This window comes from Lottia gigantea (genome assembly GCF_000327385.1).
Source record: "Lottia gigantea unplaced genomic scaffold LOTGIsca_16, whole genome shotgun sequence".
NCBI lineage: Eukaryota > Metazoa > Mollusca > Gastropoda > Lottiidae > Lottia > Lottia gigantea.
In genome coordinates this window covers 2,797,198-2,819,143 of record NW_008707965.1, presented here as the reverse complement: position 1 = coordinate 2,819,143, position 21,946 = coordinate 2,797,198, and the positions used below count along the sequence as shown (strand labels likewise).

At 33.3% G+C, this 21,946-nt stretch overlaps 1 protein-coding gene across 1 annotated transcript; it reads right to left on the bottom strand.

Annotated features, from left to right (window-relative positions):
• Positions 1–8,573: 8,573 nt before the first annotated feature.
• LOTGIDRAFT_112946 (hypothetical protein) lies at positions 8,574–9,269 on the bottom strand (the record flags this gene model as incomplete). Its single annotated transcript, XM_009051032.1, has 1 exon — positions 8,574–9,269. A coding segment is annotated over one exon (696 nt), but the record flags the coding sequence as incomplete, so codon positions are not given.
• Between the last annotated feature and the right edge of the window lie 12,677 nt (positions 9,270–21,946).

The window sequence follows — 21,946 nt, the reverse complement described above, 5'->3', positions numbered from 1 at the left end:
GTAAAACTCTAGTGAAACCATCCCACTAAGGTAGAAACAGTAGGATGTAAAACCCTAGTGAAATCAGCCCACTAAGGTAGAAACAGTAGGATGTAAAACTCTAGTGAAACCATCCCACTAAGGTAGAAACAGTAGGATGTATAAACCGTTAATTTGATATATATCAAGTGTAAAAGTTGTGTTGTTATTGTAGAGTTGGCAGATTTGAATATTGAATAATTTATAGATTACCAGCAGACTGTTGAATTTAAATGTCAATATATATCAATAATATAAACTTTATGTCTACGCTGTTTTTTTTTTTTCTCATTTTGTCTAGACAAGTTCACTTTATAACTGGTACTAAATATTTCATGGTTAATTTACCATGTTTCCTGCATGAGAATGGTGGTAATGGCATCAAGCTGTTTGATTAGAAAGGGGGAGGGGAGAAAGAATTCCTTGTGTGTGGGTTTGTCAACTTAGAATCCCCTCTATTCTTATATCTAGGTCTGAATTTCACGATAAAATCTATCTGGATTCTAGATTTTTGAAAGATACCGATGTTTATATATAGATGGTCTGCCTGTTTGGTGGTTTTTAGAAATGAAGGATGGTGCCCCACCCCACACAGTCGTAACACAGGACCTTGGGTGTTGTCCTGGTGACCTACTTGACCATTATTATGAAATATTAATTAACAATGAATAATTGATTTGATAGGACTTTTATGTGACGTGACAATTTATTGATTCATCCACCATACGTTATTCTGGCTTTATCTAAAGACTTTGTTTTTCATCCTGGGGTAACTAGTGAACGCTTCATCTTATACCTTGACTGCAATAGTCACCTTTATTGTATCGTTAAATGAAGCAATTTCATTGGATTGCACCAGCAAATACAGCCAATCAAAGCAGAAAGATTGTATCATTCTGGCTTATTGCTTACAGCCCTTGTTTTTCACCCTGGGGTACCTCAATACCCTGAGGATAATAGTAAACACTGTCACTTCGGGTTGTACCTTGGAGGTCTCATGGAAGAATTTCAAAAAGTGAATTTAATTGAATTATTTCTGAATAACTTCAATTGGAAATATTAAACATTAAAATTCATATTCTATTATTTATATTTCTGTGAAGATTTTTCTTACGAATTGAGCGAATAATTTTATTAATTCAAGAATTAATACGGACAATGATTTGATCATGTAGATTTTAAATTAAAATGAATCAATCAGATGTATTTCTTGATTAATTTTTGAAGAAACTGGCCTCTGTTCTATATTCAAATTCAAGCTGAATTTTCTTACCAGTATGGCACCGTATGAAGATAGAGGAAGTATATTAATTATAAATAGGAAATGTACAGAACCAAATGAGAGTTTAACAGTTAGTTTATATTTCATTGTCTCATTTGAATATTACAAAAAAAAATTGTCCAGAGGCAAACTTCTTGACATCTAATAGTGACTGGTTATCATAATAATTCAACCATATAATTTTCAAATTATGGGGGATTTTCTCATTAAAATATCCAAGACTTGAACGATGTCAAAAATTATAAAAAAATGTGATTTTAACCCCAAGTGTCGGACAAATGTACTTGAAGCTGATGAAAAAATCCTTTCTTTATAGGATTGCTTGGTTCTACGAGTTTTTTACCCACTTGGAATTTAATGTTGTGGAAAGCAGGTTGACCACAAAAACTTGAAGGTTGTCTTTGTTATTTTATTAGCTTCAAGACTTTAATCTGAATGGAGAGAAGAATTAGGGAATAGGGGCTCTGACATCTTCACAATGACAAGCTATTATGAACTTCGTTGCGCCTAAAAACTTGAGGTTTTGTGATTGTTCAGCCGTAGTTTGGTTTTTGACTGTACGTATTTCATATCAGTTTGAAGACATTTCATAAGAGTCATTTATCTCTACATATAATATATATAATGTCTCTCAATAATTGGAATTGAAAGTGCAGGCTTATGCTGCTGTCCTGGCAAAATTTCCCTCTTTGCACACTGCATGGTGTCATCTGTCATCATTAATCCAGTAAATTAGGACATTAAACTGTTTAAAAGGGAATAAATGGACATGTTTTCACTGTTGAAATATTGTCTGCAGATGGATTGTGAGCTTGATTAGTGTTAAGGATATTTATTGTACTTTGAAAAACGCCAACTCAAGAAACCAATTAACTTTGCACCTATCTCCCAGACAAACGAACCATCAGCCTCAAACATAAATGAATGTTTGATAAAAATCAGTGTCTAGCTGAGTGCGGGATAAAAAACATATAAGTCATTAGTTCAATGATCTGAAACAAGACCTGTCACAATTTTTCATATCAAAAATCATAATTTAGCGAACATAGCTTTGATTTATTTTATTATATTATTACTTTATAGTCCTAATATGTCTGTATTCGATACGTTTTTTTTCTCGTTTTGCGTTCTGAATGACAGTTTATTAATTTAAAAAAGTTTCGTATCTTTTAATATGATATCTAGAGTCTTTTATCTTCTAATTTAAAAAGAAATTGGCGTGAATCGGGAGTACCCAATGCCATGTTTTATATATTTCAAAAGACCACTTTTCCAGATACGTGTTTTTTTTCTCACTCATTTCTTTGAGTGAAAATATTTTCTACTTTCATTTGCTTAATATGATGTCAAAACTTTTACAATAATGATTAGAGTTGAGTTTGGACGTTGGCAGAACGTCCCTGGGGGTAGCTTGACGTTGAGAAAAAAGACTGGTTCGATAATGACATTGTTGGCATCGCAGTCCCCATTGTTGTAATATTTGTCTGGATGTTTCATTGAAATATTATTTTACTGTCTACTGGCTGGGAAAAGAAAAGACCATATTTTGAAATAAATGCGGACATTTTAATGTAATTATCTAGATTAATTCAGTCCGTGTAGAGTCTACCGAATAAACTGTCTCATCATAACACACACTGGGCATTCTTAATATCTTTTTCTAGGTTACGCATTACGTATTCATATCCTCTTAGGGGCCTCGTAATGTCTTGAACTTATAATGATGATTTCCTATTTTTTTCTCAATTTGAGTTTTATCGTCTGAATTTATGAATGTTACTGAGAGGACTGATACTAATAAAATACAGATGGTTACTGAAGAATGTTTGTTCATATTGAACCAGACAGGACATGCTTACTCTACCCGACGATCTTTCTCAAGACAAAACATATTTTTTCTGTTAAGACATTTTGCAAATAAAAAAAAAAAGGCACAGAGAAAATATATATGTGTTAAACTTGTTCCATTGAATACCTTATTGGTCTTCTTTGTCTGGAGAACACAGATTTCCGAGATATCATTTTTTATCAATCTTATTAATATGGCTGTTCCTATTTCCTGTTTGGCCGTCGTCATTGAAATTTAGACTAAGAACTATGAGGTTATTGCCGTTAGCCATGATGTTTATAGGAATGAATGGTGCAGAGTTCTAACGAATGTTTGAATGATGTCAGATGTTAATTGTCGATATTTGTTGAATGAATGATACCAAACAAGGTTCAGACCACTTCGCTCTGTAATTGGGCACGATTTTAATGACGGAAATTTAGAACTAGTTATTTAGTCAAGGTTCTAAAGATATGCTGATAACTGTGATTTGTCTGTGAAAAAGAGCTGTGCCTCATACAAATGTTCAATGATGTTATACCAAAATATTAGATAGAAAATTCTGAATTCTTCTCCAGCTTGAGTCTGTAGTCAAGCGCTAGTTTTGTTATTGATGAAGTAAGACTGGAACTTCCGTAAACTTGTGATTAAATACAAACTAACGAAGCTGAACGCTGGACAAGTTATACTCATTTCAAGCAGACTTGTTATAATCATTGAAAAAATTAACAGACACTTTCCCAATTACCGGAATGAAATGATAGCTACATCTCCAATACTCCTAGCTCAATGAATGAAACGATAGCCTCGTCTCAAATACTCCTAGCTCAATGAATGAAACGAGAGCTTCATCTCAAATACTCAAAATACTGAACATGGTTCAGGACCAATGCTAGAAATTTCCCTAATTGCACACTGCAACAAGTTCTACTTCATTTCACGCAGATAATAATTCAAAAAATAACAGACACTTTCCCAATTACTCTGGTGTATATCAATAGCCGAATGAAATGATAGCTATGTCTCAGATACTTCTAGCTCAATGAATGAAATGATAGCTATGTCTCAGATACTTCTAGCTCAATGAATGAAATGATAGCTACGTCTCAGATACTTCTAGCTCAATGAATGAAATGATAGCTATGTCTCGGATACTTCTAGCTCAATGAATGAAATGATAGCTACGTCTCAGATACTTCTAGCTCAATGAATGAAATGATAGCTACGTCTCAGATACTTCTAGCTCAATGAATGAAATGATAGCTACGTCTCAGATACTTCTAGCTCAATGAATGAAATGATAGCTATGTCTCGGATACTTCTAGCTCAATGAATGAAATGATAGCTATGTCTCAGATACTTCTAGCTCAATGAATGAAATGATAGCTATGTCTCAGATATTTCTAGCTCAATGAATGAACTTATATGAGTTGAAGCAGTCTTTGGTCTGAAATACCTTGAATATTGACAAGTGCTCAGACCAGTATAGGAACCATGTCAAGTATAGATATGCTGCCCTTTTTTACTGGGGAGGACTGAGGGTCAATTTTTGTGAATTTTTCGTATTGAAAAAATTACCGGTACGAAGATGACTGTTGGTTTTTTGATAGGAGGGGGGAATCATTTGAATTTTGGACGTTAAAGATTACCAGTACAAAGATGACTATACGTGTATTTTGATGGAAGGGGGGAAATATTTATGAATTTTGGACATGAAAAGAAAGTATAAGTGAGTGTCTACCAAGAACTAGTGAGTGATATATCACCATTTATTGTCAATGATATTGATGGTAGTGACTGAGGACGTAAAAATATTACCCCTTATTAAATTGATAAAAAAACAGTTTCGCGGCTAGACGTAATCTTTTCAACGTGCTCATTTCATTGAGACAGACCTAATCAGACTAGGTAATAATTTGGTTGGAGCAGATGATAGACAAAATAAATGAATATATGACAAAGATATAGATGGTTTATGAAAATCAGATGAGACGAATGACCAAATTAAACTAAGATAAGATTGTCTTATTGTCAGAGCTTCAAAGACAGAGAGAATTGAGGTGTATAATTTACTCGGTTTATTAACGACCATAAAAAAACAACTGATGAATATCAACTATCCTTCTCGAATAAAGTTACTTTACTAACTCTTTATTATACATTCATGATAATACAGATATTAATGAAATCCTACTTGATTTGACAAGGATACTATGTTATAGTTTATAGAAAATTATTCTAGAATTTGCTTCCTCTTTCTCATTTAGTTCTTACTACTAGTGAAATAAGACAGTCAAAAAGAAAAGACGTGGCCAATTCTGGACACACATGGATTTGTAGGCTAAAATTTTGATGTTGATCTGTGAACACTATTACTGATTACTTAGCTAAAAAAAATGACTTTTCTGAAACTAATATACAATTGGTCCCTTTAATTTACCCTGAAACTCAGTGATAAGAAATAATAAGATTAAAAACATGAAAAAATCATAAAATTAGAAATACAAAACATATTTTTGCTTTGAGCCAACTTATCCTATGGGTCGTAAAGGGAGTTAAAGAGTTCGTTATAATTTTAATTGAGGTTTGATGGATTTTTCAAAGATATTAATTTGGGGTAATCTTTTTAAGAGTTCTGAATCGTTGGAAAATAATACGGGAGATTAAACGATTTGTGTCTATTTTATGTTTTAAAACGGTTTATATTGTCTAGAGCAGACAGGATCGCGTAACAAAGATGGTTGACTCTATGATCAAAAGAAAAAAACACACGCATCAAATTTCAGTTTTGAATGTTTTTTACGATTAAATTTATTGCCGTAGACAGAATGGAATTAATAAAAATATGGCTATCTCAACTGACATACAATTCTATTACCATTAATAAATTTATCACTAGAATTTTACGAGAAAAAAATCAAGACTTTGAAAAGTGATCGCACGGAATACCAGATGAGGAAATGTTAGAAATTGTATTCTGAAGGTAATTGATTGGCTAGATCAGTGTGTAGATCTTTTTTTAAATCTTTGAGGGGTCTATCCTCTGGGTATTTTCCTCTGTTGATGAAGTTGACAGAACTGACCTTTAAAAGTACCTTTCGATTCGAAAGCCAAAAATGACCAAATACAAAATTTTTTTTTTTTTATATGTTGCATTTGAAAGACAACTCTTAATTCTCCAACAATTCTACCTCAAATCCCCAATTTACTTAACATCCATTTATTTTGATACCAAAGTCAGACACGACTGGCAAAAACATGAAATAAACACTGTAATTATGAAGAAAAGAAGTGATTTATGAAATAAGGCTGATAGTTGGAATAATAAATAGATACAGTGAGTCTAAAATACTCATCTCTACTGGTGATTTATGGTGAAATATCATTACATAGTACCATTAGAATGGTCTCAGGGTTAGGCCAGGCCTCAGCAATTCTCTGGTTTTTGGAATGGTTTAAAGTTAAAGTTATGTAATTGGATTCTTTAGGATCAGGTATATTTGAAACCTTATGGTACATATGATCTTTAGCCAAGACTTGACTGTTCACTGTTGTGTTGATGAAAGCTGTTTAACAGTATCTAATTGAAATTACAAAAGCACAGGCCAAGGTGAAAATTCAGTTGCATTAATTATTGTATTACTGCAGAAGAATGTGCAGAGAATAATGTATGTATTAATAGGATACAAAGAAATGTTCATCTGTATTGGTTAATATACATATACATACAACATTCAACAAAGTTTGTTACTTTGTGAGACGTTATAGTAAGAAATCAACCTAATATGATAAAATATCTGAGACAAATTACAAGAAAACTTGACTTTAAGATGAATTTGTAATTTAATTGATCAATTGCTTAAATTGATTTGAGATAAAAAAAATAATTAACCAATCAGATAAAATATATTCTTAATCCGAATGTGAATCAGTTAAATTTCGTAAAGTTTCATCACGGTAAAGAAACTATGAGGTAAGATCTTGGTCAGAATTTTCTATTTCGATTCTTGATTCCTGCAGACAAGTGCAGCTGTCAGAAGAGTCCATTCTCAGTAATATTATACAGTGGAATTGGTAAAATTGGCCTGGAAGTTGAAATGGTAGAGTCTCTGACCCGATAAGTCCAGACAACCCAGTATTTTATCAGCAGTCAGTCACTGTCTGTGTTTGGGTGGTTGCTATTAGTTACCTATTCTTAGCTATATTGGCCCAGTAGGTTTTATAACTGTTGATTATTGGATTAGTGGTTTATCACCACAATCAGGGTTGTTGATTATCTCCCGTTTTCTCTTAATGTACCAGTCCTGATTGATTTGTCGAACTTTTTCAAAATTTTGTTGATAAATATTTTTTATCGAAAGATTTAGAGCTGTAAATTTTTGATTTGAATGTACTGTAAATATATGTAAAGTATTATAGTATAGTATTTGGTTCTTTGAGTCATAAACAGCACTTTCCCCTCATTTATGAAATAGGTTTTAATGAATGACTTATTTTGAATAAGTACATTTTGTATAAAATATATATAAATATATAGATTTAAAAATTAAATGAAAGTGTTTTAATGATTTTAATCTTGGTATAATTCATGTTTATGTAAAGGAAGTAGTTTCCAATGTTAATTGGTTTCCCCATTTGCAGCTTTCTCCATATCAGGATGCTGGATAGGGTTTCCCATGTCAGTGATGCAGATCAGGTTTTCCCCCTGTCACTGATGCAGATCAAGGTTTCCCCTGTCAGTGATGCAGATCAGGTTTTCCCCCTGTCACTGATGCAGATCAAGGTTTCTCCTGCCAGTGATGCAGATCAGGTTTTCCCCCTGTCACTGATGCAGATCAAGGTTTCTCCTGTCACTGATGCAGATCAGGGTTTCTCCTGTCACTGATGCAGATCAAGGTTTCTCCTGTCAGTGATGCAGATCAGGGTTTCTCCTGTCAATGATGTAGATCAGGATTTTCCCTGTCAGTGATACAGATCAGAGGAGCTGATATGAAAAAAAATACAAAATGTATAAACCAAGCCCCCATGTGCTTCAGGCTGTACAGAATGAAACTCATATCTATCAGGTTATATTCTAGAGTGTTTGATTGGTATTATTGTCTGAATATAGATTTTAAAACCTAGTTTTAGAGGTATATATATTAAGTTGGTTGTTGTATAAAATCCAATAAAAGTATGAATACAGCCTGGTTGGTTTGAAGTGGGAGATATTGATAAAACCACGCATTATAGTTTCAACTCATTCACCCAGCTTACATCAGCACAATTCTTTGGCTAGACGGGAAAATTGATTTTCTGCGAGTCTATTGGGAATACGAATGGATCATAGTTAGTTATTAAACTAGAACAATGATTATCTATAAGTTTATTAATTAAAAAACATAGCAACTTGTTATTCAATTATTTATATCAAAACCAATAAATGTTACTGTTATTTTAGTATTGTTATATACCATGTTCAATAGGATTGCTGTGGACTGGGGAATGTTCAATAGGATTGCTGTGGACTGGGGAATGTTCAATAGGTTTGCTGTTGACTGGGGAATGTTCAATAGGCTTGCTGTGGACTGGGGAATGTTCAATAGGCTTGCTGTTGACTGGGGAATGTTCAATAGGCTTGCTGTGGACTGGGGAATGTTCAATAGGCTTGCTGTTGACTGGGGAATGTTCAATAGGCTTGCTGTTGACTGGGGAATGTTCAATAGGATTGCTGTGGACTGGGGAATGTTCAATAGGCTTGCTGTGGACTGGGGAATGTTCAATAGGCTTGCTGTTGACTGGGGAATGTTCAACAGGCTTGCTGTTGACTGGGGAATGTTCAATAGGCTTGCTGTGGACTGGGGAATGTTCAATAGGCTTGCTGTGGACTGGGGAATGTTCAATAGGCTTGCTGTTGGCTAGGAAATGTTCAATAGGATTGCTGTGGACTGGGGAATGTTCAATAGGCTTGCTGTGGACTGGGGAATGTTCAATAGGCTTGCTGTTGACTGGGGAATGTTCAACAGGCTTGCTGTTGACTGGGGAATGTTCAATAGGCTTGCTGTGGACTGGGGAATGTTCAATAGGATTGCTGTGGACTGGGGAATGTTCAATAGGATTGCTGTGGACTGGGGAATGTTCAATAGGCTTGCTGTGGACTGGGGAATGTTCAATAGGCTTGCTGTTGACTGGGGAATGTTCAATAGGATTGCTGTGGACTGGGGAATGTTCAATAGGCTTGCTGTTGACTGGGGAATGTTCAACAGGCTTGCTGTTGACTGGGGAATGTTCAACAGGCTTGCTGTTGACTGGGAATGTTACTGTCTTTTAGTATTATTGAAAATGCGCAAACTGACTTCAACATTGACATGTTAGCAAAATAATCACATTTATTTTTTGTAACTTGTGATAAATGTCATAAATATAAAGGCACGAACAGCAACATAAATATGACAGCATCTTATTCAAGAAAGTACAATTAAAAAATGCAAAAAAGTTTGGATGAAGCATCATTGATTAATATTTATTCTCTCTTTTACAGGAGTCCCAAGACAACCATTCATGATCAATCAAAATTATCAGAAAATGAAGGTAAGAAAAATTTCCTACTCCCAAAAGCATCTGCTGATTCATGACAGAGAAAAACATAATAATGGCCAATTTCAGTAGAGGTTTTGCTTAAAGTTGTTTGTTGTCCAAGGAATTTATAGTCTTCACCAAATCACATTGACTGACTGAAACATTTCAAATACTTTAATATATTAACAATTAAAGAGGCCGCAACCAAATAGATAGCAAGAGCAATAATCCTTTAATATTTCTCCCTGGAGGAGTTTCGAACCTTTGGCACCAAATTCCCGAGAAAGCCTACAATTAAAACCCAATGTATTAAGGTAAACCATTATGGAAGAACTGTTTCCTGGCGCCAGATAATAGCTCTTATTAAATACCTATTATAGTATAGGGGATAATTAACACAAATTGTCTACCAGAGACCCTGTAATTCAGCCTCTTCTTTCACTTTCCGTCTTTTGACTTCATCTTCATCTTTAATTAAAATGAAATAGTTTTGTCTCAGTATTAGGCCTGGAGCAACCTGTATGTAGACAAATGTAATAGTATATAAGATTCTAATATGATATTTACTTAAGAAGTCTTAATTGACGAGTCTGTTACATTCTGGAGACATCGGGATCCAATGATTGAATAGGCAGGGCTGTTGTGCATCACATGCGTCTGTCGAACAGTGACACTCTGTTGTGTAATTACCTAGTCCTTAGTTCAGATTCACGAAGAAAACAGTCACCGAAGTGAAAAAATTTGCTTAAGTCATTCAAAATTCTGTCATGGAAGTGCAGACGTGCGGCAGATTTTACTCAAGATTCCTGTCTGCAACAAAAAATGGTTACAAAAAAAAAACTTTCGTGCAGACAGTTTCCTTTTATCATAGTATCATTATAATTAATATTAATAATATAACAATGTAAGCTTATACACGGATATCGTGTTAGCAATCCGACATCTTTTCACAGTCTGGAAGTTTTCTCAGGTGGCATCGTTCTCTTTGGTTTAGTCTGATGACAATCTGTCAACGAGACTGTTGATCTCCACAATGACATTGTAAGTTCCTATCTATTGATTGAATTATTTATATATTCCGTCTGCTTGTCTGTCGATGGCTCGGCTGTCTGGGTCAGACACAATCCATCGATAATACACCTGACCTGGGATATACAGGTAAGCTCTAGAATATTTAAAAACTCACAGGATGTTACACAGTGCTCGTCGTTGCTCATACGGTTTACATGACATGATCTCATATAGACTTCAGGCCTCAATTGGGATTGACTGGTAAGCGGTGGATGTTTTTGTGTATGGTATATATAGTTTGGAGGTTGGTAACTTTGACACTTTGAATTATGACTTTATCTTATAGGATGATAGGAATCTTAGACCATTTTAAAAACTCATAGGCTGCTCATAAGCATAAGGTTTGAACTTGGAAATATTCAGTAAGGCTTCAGGTCTTTGTTGGGATGGACTGGTAAACAGTAGATGTTTTCATACATGGTATATTGTTAAGTAGTTTTAAATTTTAAATCTTTGAATGTGTAGTATATGAAGTATTAAAATATGAAGATAAAGATAACTTGGTAGTTATGGGACGTTAATTTTACTGAGAAGGTAAGACTTAATTAACAATGGGATACGCAGGTAATCTGAAGAAATATTAAGAGCTGATATGATCAGGAATTTGGGACTTTTGTGACTTATGTGACCAATGAATATTTTACCTAAAATCTTGAGATACATCAAATTGTAGATGACAATAATAATAGAATAATTTGTGAAACTTTGAATGAAATGGCTAGGATTTTGAATAATTCATGAAAATTTTCTTACTTTTAATAATTTGTGCAATGGGTCTGTAAACTCCTATTCCATTGTCTCTGTAGAATTTGAATAGGTAAAATCTTAAAGTTTATTATGACTCAATGTGGAGTAAGGCAGAACTTGTGATAACTGCTTTGAGGTACAGAGCTAACCACGTTTCCTTGTGAAACATCAAATAATTTGTGAATCGAGTATGTTAACTGGTTTATGATTCACAAAGTAAATGATGTAATCAGCTGATAAATAAATGACATGGATTTTATTTTATGGAAAACCTGGTAAGATATAGAAAACTTTTAGATCAATTTTTTTTGATTTTCTAACATACACGGGAGATTTTAAAAATATGCATTTTTGAGCTCGCAAATAATTGTCCATTTCAGACACGGACAGGGGGCAATTGAGAAAGCAAAGTCAATCAGATGTGAGAAGTGAGGAAGCGTAATCTACAGGGACCCAATTCATGGAACCTTAACCAATTAATCTGATTGGATTAAACGCAAAAATCAATTTTGATTGACCAATGGGATTACTGGAAGACTAAACTCATGTTTTAAGTAATGTTTTTAAGAATAAGGTTCCATGGCATAAGCTTATTGGCAATACTAATACATTTTTTACTATTATTTATTCTTTTAATTAAGAATCTACTAAAAGATATGAAAAAATATATTGAATGACATAAAGCTTTCAGTTAATAAAAAATACTGAAATAAAGACTGGAAAACTGACACAAAATACGTAGTTTATTGGTTAAAAACATGAAATAGTAGACATGTAAAAAGACTCTTCTCTCTGTTTTGTCTGGATGTCGAGTCATAAAAAGTTTTAAGAACAGGTTCTATGTAACAGACGTAAACATGAAAAGTTTTTAATAACTATCCATGAGAAGTTATTGGCAAGTTATATCTGACCTCTCATACTGGAGTCTTCAGAAAGTCTGGTAGTTTACGAGCTCGGAGATGCCACAATGAGCTCACACAAATAAAAAATGAAGGCTGGGAAATTTAGGTGTCTGAGTTGATAAAAGTTTTGTCTGAAACGCCGACTATTGGTAATAAAAGCATTCTTTTAATAAGTTTTTTACATGTGGGAATACAAAAAGGAAATGGAGAAGCGATAAATTCTGGTAAAATGAAAACTATCATGCAAGCAGACAATTCAACGTCTTCACTTAGTCTAACCATTGAATTCTTAGACAAACATTAACTAGTCTGATTTTACCCATCATTTAATATCACTATATTTATTTCTCAAGATGATCAGTAAGTCTCAAGACTTATTAAGCAGCCAATTTCGATTTTGTCCATTTGTCTTGTACTTTTCTGTATTTAGCTGTAAATCCTTGGAAACGGTCTAGTGACTTTAAGAAAGGGCATAAGGAGCTGAATTGATTTGTTGTTTGCTGCATAATGAAGTTAGACGATTCAGGGAAATTTGGTTTTGGTTGTCATATACAGGCAATTTGCCCAGTGACTTGGGAAACTTGACTTGATCAATGTCAATCTATTAGTAGATGGCCCCCAGGGTTAGTCAGCTTCCTTTATGATGAGTAAGGTTTTGATAGTCAGATATGCCCAGTGACTTAAAGAAAGGGCATGAGGAACTGTCTATTATGATCTGTTGGTTGTTACCTGTTAATAAATTTAGATGAGTTAGGTCAGTCTAGTAAAGGTTGTGATGATCTGATCTGTTTGGTGCTTCTTCTGCACTTACCAGCATTACCTCACATGGTGTAGAAAAGTTAGACGTAAAACTCCATTCACTTCAATTCATTTCGTTTCTGCACTTCATAGTTTTTTTTACAGAGTTTAGAGATAAGTATCTAAATACTAATACTATCACTGAAACTATATAAAAAAAGTAAAATTCAATTACTAAATACTCACTCAAGCAAACATAGTTTAGGGTAATGTTCATAGTAACAAAAGTTTAGTTGTAGGTTATTTCTGATACAGATCAATCAATCAAGCTGTTAAAATCAACGTCAGCCTTTAATAGGAGGAGTTAATGACCTCATCTTTTATTGCGTTAGTCAACCACCATGATGGATTGATATTTTACGTTATGAAAATTTTTACCTGAAAATTGCACCATTTTTTTTTATTTAGGAAAGTTTCCAGTCTCATTGAATGGATCTATCTAGAAATGTATCAGGGTTTTTTCTACTTTTCCCTTATAGTGAGTTCACATCAAGTCAGTTAGACTTTCAAAGAGGCTGTTAGCATCAAATTGTTTATTCAATGTTAGGGCTTTTAAAGGGCTTTTCAGAGAGTTCACATACATTTGCAGCTTGAAAACCAACTGTTGCACTTTTGTATGAAAATTGTAAGTTTTTATTTGCTGTTTTTCTTTTGATCACGTTTCACAAAGTCAAACCAGTTTGTTGTTGAAGATGATCCTCAATTTTAATAAAGAAATGAAATCATGGATATTTTTTTCAAAGATTGAAATGAAACACTATTGAATAATGACATGACAGGCGGCCATCTTGCTAGACGGGTGTCCCACTGTGGACAGAAGATCATATTTCCGTAGTTTTAAAATGACTTTGTTTTTTCTGTATAAAACACAACGAGACTGTCTGAAGACTAGTTTTTATCAAATTAATGTCATATATATATATATATATATATATATGATTATGACAATGTTGAAATAAATACAAGGTTATTGCCCGTGGTTTTTGATAAATGAAACAAGACAAAATATCCTCTAGACGATAATGAATAATCATGCAATCAGAGCATGTCCTAACTGGACAACATACCTAAACCGTACCATTCAACAGCTAGTATTTTTTTAATATCTGACCTCCTAAAAATACTATTTTTTATATCTATATCTATGCGAAGTTCAAATTCTATAATCTCTGTTGAAATGAACGGAATTTAATGTTTTACCTTTATGCAATAAAAAGGCAAGCATTGACTGAATCCGGTGCAGAAGGGGGAAAAAGTAAAAAGTCTACATTTGCTTTCAGTTTTAAACATTGTATATATTTTGAATAATTCAAGTTGAAACTCTTTGGTATGATATAAAAGCGAGAACTGTTACTATGGATAACTATTGTAATAGATGATTAAATTACAGTTACTTGACAGGTGGTCAATTTATTTTAACCAGAAATTACCAGACATGAAAATTACTTCCCTTTCCCAGCCGACCGAGCTATCTCTCATAATTCAATGATTAATTTTCTCTTCTAAAAATACGAATAAATATAATTGATAACATGTCTGCAGTCTGGTCTGCCGTATTAATCAATTATTTTCGCTGATATTTGAAGATTGTTTAGACGGGCGCTTCTCTCCCTCGTCGAACAACGAAGCTCACGTGGGTAATTTCCTCAACACGATTTAAAACAGATTCCCAGACTATTGGTGGTTAGGGAACTGTTCACAACTTGTTGCTGGTGTATCTGACAAGTGAATTTGGGTCCGCCGAGGTCAACTTACTCCTAATTTAATGGTGTTTGGGGAACAGTTGCCATTTTGTTGCTGCTGTATGTGACGACGATTTTTCCGCTGAGCTTTGTGGGTTTCAAGAATTATGTTCGCTTACTATTAAACTAATGATATTTGGTGAACAGTCACCATTTTTCTGCTGATAAAATTTCTCTATATCTTTGTGCCCTTGTGGGATGCATGTTTTTTTTTCTGAAACTATCGATGTTTTGGGAACGGTTTTGATCGGTATGTGAAATAAGTTCTCATGCTCTATCCAAGAAAAGAAAACCTGGAAAGGACTCTTTCCTCAACTTGTCAAGTTGTCAGAGTGCAACTCGAGTGGATGATGCTTACAAATAATTCCTATTTCTGGTATCTGCGTTATATGTGAGATGCTTGTAATGTTCCCTAGGTGAATCCAACACCCTGTTGTGGAATGGCCAACATACCATCATCCTTGGCAAGCTCACTGAGTCAGCCCCCAGCAGACTATAATTTCGCTTTCAGCTGACTAATAGAACCAATAATGACCGTCACAATCAGGAAGCCATTATCCTGATCCAGAGCACTGAGCCATTGCAATTGAACCGTTATCCTGAGCCAGCACACTGAGCCATTGCACTGAACCGTTATCCTGAGCCAGCACACTGAACCATTCCACTGAACCGTTATCCTGAGCCAGCACACTGAACCATTCCACTGAACCGTTATCCTGAGCCAGCACATTGAGCCATTCCACTGAACCGTTACCCTGAGCCAGCATACTAAGCCAACCCCCAGGTCACAGCAGACTATAATTTTGCTCTCAGCCAACTAAGTAAACTAATAATGACCATTATAATAATAGATCTGACTAATGTTGTTCTGATTTATTGAAATTAATGAGGTATTATGAATTAATCTAGTCCCAAAAGAGTCGCAAAATTTACTTAATGGTGGCAAAAGTGTCTGGAAGAATTGTGGAATCTGGCTTTTTACGAGAATTCTATTTATGAGTTCGATGTCTTTCGATATTATCGTAAATCTAACTGTTCTGATTGCTTCTTTATGTCAAATCCTGAATGAATATGGTAAATTTTGAGGAAAATGTCTTGAGGACCTAGGCCAGTGCTTTCTATTTGTTATATTCTCATTTTTACTCTAACACCACTATCTCAGTATTAGTAACATTAAGTGCATTCTTCTGATCTAGACAGACATGACTGGTAAAATAGAACACCCAAGACTTTTTGATTGTGATTATTGTGTCTTTTTGATACATCCAAAATTTAATTTAAAACTAGAATTTAATACAATATTCAACTCTTAGTATTGATCTCAGTATAATCAACAGATTAAAATTACAAGAACATGTTCACTCTTCTGAAACCTCAGATGGATTTGTCAACTTTTTGAGAGTCCTCATAGCTAATAATGTTTGCTTGGTATATTTTTTGCGTTAAGAAAAATAAATTTTCTGAATCTGGCGAATTAAACCAATCAAAAGCTTGGTTTTATTCGTTCTTCGCTCGACTTTCATCAGCCCACTACTGACCTATATTCTACTAGAATAACTACCGATAAGAACTAATTGATATCAGCAAGCCATAATTCTGTCGTCTGCTAGAACCGACCAGACGGTCATTATATTAAATGACCGTTGTCAAGGTCCAAAGGGACATAATCAATAAATAGTAAAACAATCCATCAGACATGATTTCCATTCAGATTATAGTTCTTATACACACAGTATGTCTTCTATACTTTTACTTTTAAATGAGTTTTCACACAGGTAGAGTTATTTCTGAAATTGTAATGAAATAAATTGAAAGAGGAAGAATTTTGACACACGAAGTATGAAGAGAATTTGAAAATTTGTCCAAACACATATATTTTAGGGATAGATGAATTTTTGGGCCAAGCTTTTTGGAGAAAGTAAGAACTAAGAAAATTTTTTGACTAAATTTTAATTAAAGAAACCATTCATCAAATTAATTACGTTTGAAAAAAAACAAGCCTAGGTCATATTTGTAAATGTAAAATATAATTTCTGTTTACACACAAAATTATTATTTATGATCTTCAAACTGAGGAAACAAAAACGGTCGCACAAACAAAGCTACGCTATTTTCAGTCTAGCATTAATTATTTACAAAATCATTTCAATTGATCAGGCTAATATTTATTTTTACTTGATTAAGTAAAAAATTGATGAAAAACTATCAGAGTTATGGTTCTTGATTTGACGTAGGTCAGAATGGGGTAAAGTTATGTTTAAATTGAATGATCCCGTCTGACTACCAGACAATGAAGATAAATTGGTTCTAGTAAAATACATCAAAAATGCCGATATACAGATTTTTTAATTCTTCAAGATAAGTAAAAAACTTCTACTAGGTTAAGCTTGACTTCTGTAATTACTGTGAAAAGTCGGTGGTGTAAAGACGTATATTTAAACTTCTCTATAAAGCACTGATCAAAGTTACTTAATAAGATATATGCTCTATATAAGAGTTGAGAACTTATTCTTTGGGTACACTTGATGCCACTGGAAAACTGCATCCAAAAGATATATAAATTACAAAAATACCTGAAGAAGGAATTGATAAATATTTTAAGAGTAATACATGATTTCATGATGTTTTATAATACAACTGGTATAGATTTTAAAAATGTAATAGAATCTAGTTTAAAGATCCAACAAAAAAAAACACCCTATTCAATATATTGTATTGTATCTGTAAAACTTTTTATAATAAAATAATAAAACCAATAACTTGTTCAAACTAAAAACATTGGGTTGTGTTGAAGCTCCTTGGAAAGTCATTGTACAAGTTCTACTACTAACTCATTAGAAATAAACTGCATACATTGCCATTTTGATGCTTCAGAATCCAAGCAATGAAGGTTTTTAAGAAGTGACCATAATAAAATTATAAACTTGTTTTAATATAAGCTGACTTAAAGCTCATTGTAATGTAGGTTGTTATATATACTACTACCTCAATTGAAAGAAACTGATATCAGAATCCAAGCACGAAGGTTTTTATAAGGTGACATAATATAACCATGAACTGACTTAGTAGTAATACCAATAAACTGGTTAAAAACAAGATAATTTGGTAGTTGGCAGTCAATGACGTCTCAGTAATGACATGACACTAGCTGATTATTGATTAGTTTGAACGTACATTCTATAAATAGAATCTGATGTAACGACAGAACGCACGTACTGGCCAATAGTTGATCACATTCCTTGCTAGTGTTTTAAATAAATTCTGTTGCTATGCTACTCTGTTGTCATGCAGAACTTGTTGCTAACTGCAGATATCTAGTGAAGGCTCGAGTTCCTTACTTCATTGTGTTCTCAAATCTTTATTAAGTTTGAATTGATTTGCATACACAGGGGTTAATGTTGAACATATCTTATGTTGAGTTTACCTCTATAATATATGATACTGGCCTGACCTGATCATGTTAACCCTCTCGGTGTCAGACGTCCTCTTACAATACCAGACCATGGAAAACTTGTTGCTTGTCTGAAAGGTTTTGTGGAATATTCTTGAAATTTTCAGACTTCATAATAAAAACAATAGTTATAGCTTGTCGTAGAGTTTCTATCAATTTCTGACGACGCAAACTACGGAACTTTTGAGAACATTCAGAAAGGAATGTTTCAAGTTATAAACGAAAATACTAATTAAATATTTGTAAGAATCATAAGGGGCCACAGAATTTTCAAGGGGGGCTAATGGGAAATTCTTTTCTTATATATGATGATAAAAAATTGGATAGGGGAGGGGGTGGGGGAAAGCCCCGCCAGCTTCTTTTCCTCCCTAGAAAAGCGACTGACTCTGTGGACACTCAAATAAGAAATTAATATACCATAATAACATTATAATTAGCAATTTGATCTCTCTCATTATCCTGTACTATGGCCAAAATATGGCACATAATCTAAGCCTATCTTGAGAATTCCCTGTTATACAGTAGAATAAGCCAGATTTGAAGAATTAGATTCATACTTCCAACACTTTTCAGATACTCAATCCTGATCAGGACAACTGGTTGGAGAAATGATGATTAAGTTCATGATGGTATTTTAAACAATAATTCCAGTAAATCCTCCCTCGCTATATTCCACCTGATACTTCCCTCGCTATATCCTGTCCTACATTGTTGAAATATTGACGTTAATAGCAACAAGACTTGACAGATTGTATGAATATTTAATGAAGACATGACACTGCTTATTGCCTAATAGTACAGACCAATTCATACTGCAGTGTCAGCACTCAAACACTAGTATTAAACATTGTAATACTATCAATAGAAGAAAAAACACATCATTGTGGGCGATTGAAGTTAAACTGTTGAGTAGGCAAATTATTGCACAATTTTTCAGTAGAAAAAAAATTATTTGTCCACGATCAAAGATAAACAAATTACAAGTGACAAATCTTAAAACATATGGTACAGTCTTCAATGGTCTAAAAAAGAAAGCAGGGGATTTATTTTAGAAAACTTAAGATAATTTTAATGTTCATCTGATTAGTCAATCGCTAAAATAGACCAGTTTTCTTAATTTTAATAGCATTACTGTATAACTTATAATCTGTATGATATATTAGTTAATTTGAAAATAAGATCCAGCAATATCATTGCAGAAAACGCAGTTTTAGTACATTGTATGTAATTAAAAAGAGAAAACTGGTCTTATATCACAAAATGAAAGGAATAAAAATACCCATAAATTCATCAGTCAAAAGGCAAAAATGAAAACCAAACTGTAGTACCGGTACTAAAGTAAAAAATAACAAATTTCTGGTGAAAAAAAGACAAAATCTTATAAAAGTATGAGGATAATAAATATCCTTACTAGTCAAAAGACGAAAACCAAAACAAAACTCTAGTACTACAATGAACAACAACAAATTCATGTAATTGATTAATGCAGATAGCAATCATGATGGCCGTCCAACTGTCGTAGTCATATGTCAGTTCGTGCCACTGACAACATGGCCATGACAACTCAATAAATTTTTGATGATGGGAAACCATCATGGTATTGCTCAATTGTCCTAAAGACGGTAATTTGACAATTTAAGATTTTATCACTAGTTGTCTCTCTATGTCTCTGATCTCTGATACAAATAATGAAATTATGTAGTACCCTGTAGTTCCGCAATGTTTATGTTTGTACTGCGACGTTCATCAGTGTTTTCCCCTCGTTTAAGTCACTTAATACTTCATTAGCCTAATACAGCGAAGTATCGAATGGTTGAAATAAAGTATAAAACTTAATGGCACAACCAAATAGTATTTGGACTTAAACAAACCATGTTCAATTAGACACAAATTTTTGTAAACAACATGTTTTTCAAAAATATATTCTAAAAAGGATTGGGGAACAGGCTTAGCTTATATAACCTCCTCTCTAAACAATATATAACAGTATAAAAAAATAGGAACAAATCCAAAAATAGCAATCAAAATTATCATATAAAACTGAAAAGTTTACCAGCGTTATTCATGACAAACAACAAACTTCAGATTCTGTTTTAATTTTTTTTGAATTTCTAATTTCAGGGCAAGACAGTATTGATGTTAAATTATTAATTATATTTAATCTAAAAATAATTTAAGGTAAGTCGTTTTTGGAAGGATTTATAGCCTTTGTAGGCCTTTAGTATATCAGAGACACTTATAGATTCTATTTACACCATTCTGATTGTCTAGTCTTTGTATGTATATCAGAGACACTTAAACCTTCAACCTTCAACTTACACCATTCTGATGTCTAGTCTTTGTATGTATATCAGAGACACTTAAACCTTCAACCTTCAACTTACACCATTCGGATGTCTTGGCTTTGTATGTATATCAGAGACACTTATAGCTTCTATTTACACCATTCTAGTCTTTGTATGTGTATCAGAGACACTTATAGCTTCAACTTACACCATTCTGATTTTCTAGTCTTTGTATATATATCAGAGACACTTATAGCTTCAATTTACACCATTCTGATATCAATGGTTTCCTGCATCAGCAGAAAAAGTTTACTTATTTAGCTTGAATGGTGTAAGTTAGTAAAATGAACTCAAAAACTAAAAACGTTCTTTGACCTGTATTCCAAAGCCTTCTGGTCCTTAAAATATCTAAGCTCACTTGCCAGGAGTGAACAATTGGGAAGATGAGAATTTTTCACAGACATAGAAGATTAAAGTTTGAGAGTGAGGATTTGCCACAGACATCGTAAAAATTTCAAAAAAAAACTTTATCTTGTTTATGTTAAAGACTTAATGTTTTAGTAGAATTGAAATCCTCTATATATATATGATATATATTAGTTAATATTCCGTCTGGTCCCAGTCATAATCTCCACATCATATTGTCAGACAAGACAGATTCATATTCCATAATTCTCTTTTTATCATGGATTAAAAAATGGTTTTCTAGTCTTTGTAGGTGTATCAGTGACATTTATTGCTTTAATTGCTCCTTTTTGATTTCCTGTTTGATGTCTGTGGTAATTCTAGAAAATCTTCATCTCATTACAATATCACGATGGTAAAGTTAAATGGTATTTGCGATAATGATGTCATTGTTCTTCTTTCACAAAATATCAAATTAGGATAATTTCTCATTTGCCGCTGCCAATGTTTTGCCAAAATGTTATTTTGGATTGGAGGTTTCGTTTTGCTCTTTGGATAGTAGGTATTTTGTTTTTTATTCTGTGTTTTATTCCTTTGATTGGCTAATCATTAAAATTGATTTCAAATTATGTGCAAAAACCAATCTTTCTTTTTGATTTCTTTAAAATCTTGATTTTATCTTTGGTAAGTTTTTAGTGAAAAGAGGCCTCCAAATGATCACTTAGTAAATTTGAAGTAAGTGAATTTGAGTGAAGCAGCGATATGTTTGATGGAAAGTTCACCATTTAATAATCTAATCAAGCTTGTCTTAACTCTTTCAACCCAAGGGTCCACATAATAACGTAATTTATATACGCGG